This window comes from Dermacentor variabilis, chromosome 3, assembly GCF_050947875.1.
Source record: "Dermacentor variabilis isolate Ectoservices chromosome 3, ASM5094787v1, whole genome shotgun sequence".
Taxonomy (NCBI): domain Eukaryota; kingdom Metazoa; phylum Arthropoda; class Arachnida; order Ixodida; family Ixodidae; genus Dermacentor; species Dermacentor variabilis.
The window spans coordinates 241,121,061-241,127,074 of record NC_134570.1 but is presented as its reverse complement, the minus strand read 5'-3'; the positions used below and the strand labels follow the sequence as shown (position 1 = coordinate 241,127,074).

The 6,014-nt window shown below is 44.3% G+C and overlaps 1 protein-coding gene across 1 annotated transcript; it reads right to left on the bottom strand.

Annotated features, from left to right (window-relative positions):
- Nucleotides 1-3,104: 3,104 nt before the first annotated feature.
- LOC142574446 (uncharacterized) lies at nt 3,105-4,429 on the bottom strand. Its single transcript, XM_075683521.1, has 3 exons — nt 4,307-4,429; nt 3,606-3,913; nt 3,105-3,525 (listed from the first exon to the last, which is right to left on the bottom strand). The coding sequence occupies exons 2-3, from the start codon at nt 3,890-3,892 to the stop codon at nt 3,180-3,182; spliced, it is 633 nt and encodes a 210-aa protein (XP_075539636.1). The 5' UTR covers nt 3,893-3,913; nt 4,307-4,429; the 3' UTR covers nt 3,105-3,179.
- Nucleotides 4,430-6,014: the final 1,585 nt, after the last annotated feature.

Here is a 6,014-nt window from a genome sequence, read left to right as displayed (position 1 = left end):
TAGAGTAGATATGCTGGTATGATTTGCAGAAAGGGATAAGTTGCGAATAATGAACACCTTTTTCAGGAAGTGTAGCAACAGAAAGTGGACCTGGAAAAGCCCTAATGGTGAAATAAGAAAATCAAGTTAATTTCATACTTTTTGTAGATCCCACCACAATGCAGGATGTAGAAGTGTTAGGTAGGGTAAAGGTGCAGTGATCATAGGTTAGTGAGGGCTAGGAAACACCTCAATTTGAAGAGAAAAAGAGTAAAATTGGTCAAGAAGAATCAGGTTAACCAAGATCCAGTAAGGACACAATCAGACAAATTCAGGCTGGCACTTGCAAACAATTATGCAGTCTAGAACAGAGATGAAGATGACATAGGGGTAATTAATTAAACTGAACTAGGCTGGCTTCAGAGGCAGCAACTAAAATGGGAGGCAATGCACCAAGGCAACCAATAGGCAAGCTCTTCCAAGTAACGAAGGGCCTAATAAAGAAACAAAAAAGAATGAAAGTGTCCAACTCAAGAGGTCAGATAGAATTTGTGGAACTATCAAAGCTGATCAACAAGGAGAAAATAAGGGGTATTCGAAATTATAACATGAGAAAGACTGAGGAAGCCTTAAAATATGGACCCAGCCTTAAATCGTTGAGAAGGAAACTTGGCATAGGACAAACCAAGATGTATGCACTGAAAGATAAGCAGGGTAATTTCATCAGCAATATTGAAGGTATAGTAAATGCAGCGGGAGAATTCTATACTGACCTGTACATACCTCCATTAGAAACAGTAATGAACAGGACACAGAAACTCCTCCTATAACTAAAGATGAGGTCAGAAGGGCCTTGAAAGAGATGAAACGGGGAAGAGCGGCAGGAGAAGATGGAATAACAGTCGGTTTAATCATTGATGGAGGAGACATAATGCTGGCGGCTCTTTATGCCAAGTGTGTGTCGGCTGCAAGGGTCCCAGAAAACTGGAAGAATACAAACATTATACTAATCCACAAAAAAGGAGACGTTAAAGAATTGAAAAACTATAGGCCCATTAGCTTACTCCCAGTATTATGTAAAATATTTACCAAAATAACCTCCAATAGAATAAGGGCAACACTGGACTTTAGTCAACCAAGGGAACAAACTGGCTTCAGGAAGGGATACTCTACAATGGATCGCATCCATGTCATTAATGAGGTAATCGAGAAAGCCGCAAATCACAATCAGTCTCTCTATATGGCTTTCCTAGATGACAAAAAGGCATTTGATTAAGCTAAAATGCCAGCAGTCATAGAGACATTACATAACCAAGGAGTACAGGCCGCTTACACACATACCTTGGAAAGTATCTACAGAGATTCCACAGCTACCTTAATTCTACACAAGAAAAGTAGGAACATACCTATAAAGAAAGGGGTCAGACGAGGAGACACAATCTCTCCATTGCTATTCACTATGTGCTTGGAAGTAGTATTCAAACTATTAAACTGGGAAGGCTTAGGAGTTAGTATCGACGGCAAATATCTCGGCAACCTTCTGTTTGCACGTGACATTGTTTTGTTCAGCAACACTGCAGACGTTAGTTGAAATCAAGAAAAAGAAATGGGCATGGGCAGGACATGTAATGAGGAGGGAAGATAACCGATGGTCATTAAGGGTTACGGACTGGATCCCAAGGGAAGGGAAGCGTAGCAGGGGGCGGCAGAAAGTTAGGTGGGCGGATGAGATTAAGAAGTTTGCAGGGACGGCATGGCCACAATTAGTACATGACCGGGGTTGTTGGAGAAGTATGGGAGAGGCCTTTGCCCTGCAGTGGGCGTAACCAGGCTGATGATGATGATGATGACTGCAGACGAGTTACAACAAATGATTCAGGACGTTAACAGAGAGAGTGTAAGAGTGGGGCTGGAGATTAATGTACAGAAGACATAATTATCAATAGCTGGGCAAAGAAACAAGAGTTCAGGATCGCCACTCAGCCTCTACAGTCTGTGAAGGAGTACATTTATCTTGGTCAATTACTCGCAGGGGGCCCTCTTCATGAGACGGACATTTGCAAAAGAACAAAAATGGTTTGGAGTGCATATGGCAGACATTGTCAGATCCTGACTGAAAGCTTTCCACTATCATTCAAAAGCAAGGTGTACAATCAATGCATTCTACCGGTACTGACATATGGGGCAGAAACTTGGAGACTGATAAAGATGCTTGAGAATGAGTTAAGGACCGTGCAAAGAGTGATGGAACGAAGAATGCTAGGCATAACGTTAAGAGACAGAAACAGAGCGGTTTGTATCAGAGAGCAAACGAGTGTAGCCGATATTCTAATTGACATTAAAAGAAAAAAAGTGGAGCTGGGCAGGTCATGTAATACGGAGGCTAGATAATTAACCGGTGGACCATTAGGGTTACAGAATGGGAGGCACACTCGAGGATGGCAGAAGACTAGGTGTTGGAAATTAGGGCGCTAATTTGAGTCAGTTGGCACAGGACAGGGGTAAATGGAGATCGCAGGGAGAGGCCTTCATCCTGCAGTGGACATAAAATAAGGTGATGATGATGGGGATGACACATAACCATCATAAATGCAATCACAGTGACTTGTGGCCTAAAATAATCAAGAATAGCGTGGCTGCAAACGGCACCAGACAACACATAAGATGAACAAGAAAACCGAGATGATCAAACAACCAAAAATTTAATGAACAAGCTGAGTAAATACTGAGTGACGAGCAATAAACCGAACACACACAAAAAATGCAAAAACTAATGTGTGTTTCCCGACAGGAAACGCATCCATCTCTAACAGAGGCCATGTTGACACAAGATTCTCACAGCATTTTTAGATCTACAGCTTCCACAATTTCTCCAGGCAGCTGATCACCAGATGTACACAGAATGCTAGCTCCTTCCTCTACCATGCGCGCTCAGATGTGGAGACTTCTAAGGTTGTATTGTAGAGGAAGAAGCTAGGTGCTTACAGCAATTATGAAAGCTGTAGACCTAAAAATGCTGGGAGAACCTTGTGTCAGCATGACCTCCATTAGAGATGGATGCGTTTCCTGTACACAAGCTTTTGCTTCTTTTTGTGTATGTTCGGTTTATTGCTCGTCAGCCAGCATTTACTCGGCATATTCCACAAATTTTAAGTTGTTAGTGCACCTTATGATTGTCTTGTTCTCTAGCAGAAAGGCGTTCATGTTCGTAGCCCAGCATATGCTCGCTGCCACGGGATAGCACCCTGTGGGCTCATAAAATATTCACAGAACATGTCCCTTACGCTAGCTCTAGACCTGCTGTAGTTGTGGCGTACAGGTGGCTGCAAGGGAAACATCGCTTGACCACCACTTGCATGCTGCTGGCCACTGGTTGCCTCGTCCTCGTGGCTGCGGGATTGGTAAACCGGATCCTCTCGCAGAAAATTATGGAGGACACAGCAGGCCATCACCACGTAGTCGACGTTTTCAGGTAGTAGGTTGATGGGACGACGAAATACTCCAAATCTTGACACCATGATGCCAAACGTGTTCTCGACACACCTCCTGAAATGGAAAAAAACAACATGTTAGCTTGCATTATAACTTTCTCATTACAGTGTAAAGCTACTGCCTAGAACATTTACCTTGCCCTGCTGAGCCGGTAGTTAAATATCCTTTTCTCCTCAGTCTGATGCCTCCCCGAATAAGGCCGCAAGAAGTCTTGCCGTAGTTGGAAGGCCTCGTGTCCCACAAAAACATGAGGAGCTAATGTACTTGTGTTGGGCAAAGCCTGTATGGGAGGGAGGCCAAGGGTGCCATTTTCAAGGCACTTTCCAAATCTTGAAGCACTCAGTGTGCCTCCATCACTCTGCCTGCCATATGCACCGACATCGACAGCAACAAACTTCAAGTTGCTGTCAGCCACGGCCATCAGCACTATAGAATAAGTGCCCTGTAAAGATAATGCGCCACAATGTAAACACCTCATTGTACATAGACTGTAAGCTATTTATTTATTCGCATTATTTGATGAGTTTGCTATGTGTGCCCAGAGGTTGTTATTTGTAGCACTGGGCCATCACTACCAAAATAAACTGTATAGACAGTGAACATTACTCAAGCAAAATAAAACTAGAATGACAGCGTCAGTAATTAATTAACAATCACATGTTTCAGTCATTAGTAGAAAGACAAAGGATAAAGAATACATTGTACTGGGCGTAGTGTCGCTATTTAACAGGTCTGCATCATGAGCACACATCATGCAGATATACCATATCCGTTATAATGATAGCATGCATTTATAATGATCATAATTAAACAGGCAATAATGACAATAGCATACCTTGTAGTTGTAATACAGGCTGCCCGAGTGTGGTGGGGCCTGTATTTGCACGTGTTTACCATCAACTGCACCGACGCAATTGGGGAAGTTGCATCTTTCACTGAAGCCTGCAGCAGTGCTTCTCCAAGTTTCACTTGTTGGTACCTGAGGAAAGTCGGAACAATTGTGAAAAGCAGTACATGACACAAGGCATATGGGTAAGGTATTAAAACCCCACCGATCGAGTGTTCTATCGGGGACACAATTGCCCAGGCGACGCGAGCGACCGTCGGCCGAATTGCATCGCTGCACTGTCTCCCGCGATCAGCCGCGCCACCGTCTGCGCTCGAAATCGCAGGAGAGCGCATACGTGGCCCATTAGTGGCCCACGCTGTCCGGCGACTTCTAGCGCAGACCATAGCGCGACTGATCCCGGCAGACATGCAGCGATGCAATTCGGCCGACGGTCGCGCGCGTCGCTTGGGCAATTGTGTCCCCGATAGAACATAAAACGCACTTTCCTTATTAAAAAGCTGAAATATATGGACATGCATACGATCGACGAACATGTAGAATAGATCGTTCATTATATATTGGGATCGATAATGTCGTTTACTGTGCGGCATGTTAGTTGCTGGCCTTAATTGCTGGAGTCAGCAGCGAGGTTGCTGAGCGCATTGGGCTTTCCTGAGGGCACATTGCGCACACAGGACAGCTAGGTGAACTAGGACAATTCCATTAAGCGTTCCGAATGAAGGTAGTAGAAAAATAACAGTCACAATGAAGTGCCCTTGGAAACGCGTTGGTATACGTACGTTACTCGCTGTTGCATTTTCCCGGCATTTACGTCGCGTTTTATGCTGCATATAAATGCGGTGGTAACGCAAATTAAGCGGTGCACAAGCAAATTCGGAGGCACGAAATCCTGAGAGTTCGCGATCGTCATTCCCAATCACGGTGCGATTATTTTTGCTGGTGCTCTAAAGTCAGCTTCGCTGCAATACAGGCATCTTGTGCGGTGGAGCAAGAGTCGCAGAAAATAGTACATGTTTAAACGTACATAAGCGCTGAGCTGTTTCTTGTGGATGTGGCGATTTGGGACGTTCCTCACTGTTACATTTTCACGGGGTCCTTTGAAAAATGTATCAATGGGGTTCTACTAATTCCTTTTCTATAACCACTTTAGATTTAGTTTCCCCGTGATTGTTGCGATGGCCTGACAAAGTGTGTGGTCACGTGGGAAGGGGACACTACGACAGTTTGACAGTCCAGCGTAGCAACATAGCGGACAACCGAGTAGCCGGTGCGAGTGCCCAAACGTCGCAATGCCATTTAGGTGACCGCGCTTCCCCGTCATACGTCACAACACAGCAGAAACGAAGCCGAAAATGACTAGCAAGTTAAGGCGGGCTCTGTGAGGCTTAAGAATTTTTTTCTTGAGGTTTAGATGTACCGGGCCTTCATTTACAGCAAAAGGAAGACTTGAAAAATTATCGAAAAAATGTGCTGACTTGAAAGCTGTTTCTCTGGCTCACATTATGCAGAGCTGTCAATTAGCAATACAGGAGGCTACTCAGTTTAACCTCAAATTAATGGATTAATGTTGCAAATACTGACTGAGCCGCATGTATAATCTATAAATGCACCTTTTATGCCTAAACATGTACGGCCACTGCATGCGCAATATACATACCTTGAGGCATACAGGTTGCAGGGTACTCCACAAGAG

Excerpts from the sequence above, each read along its gene's own strand:
- LOC142574446 (XM_075683521.1), bottom strand. The coding sequence starts at position 3,892 with ATGGCCGTGGCTGACAGCAACTTGAAGTTTGTTGCTGTCGATGTCGGT. Across the intron at positions 3,526-3,605 it reads TACCGGCTCAGCAGGGCAAG|GAGGTGTGTCGAGAACACGT; the intron begins GTAAATGTTCTA and ends TTTCCATTTCAG.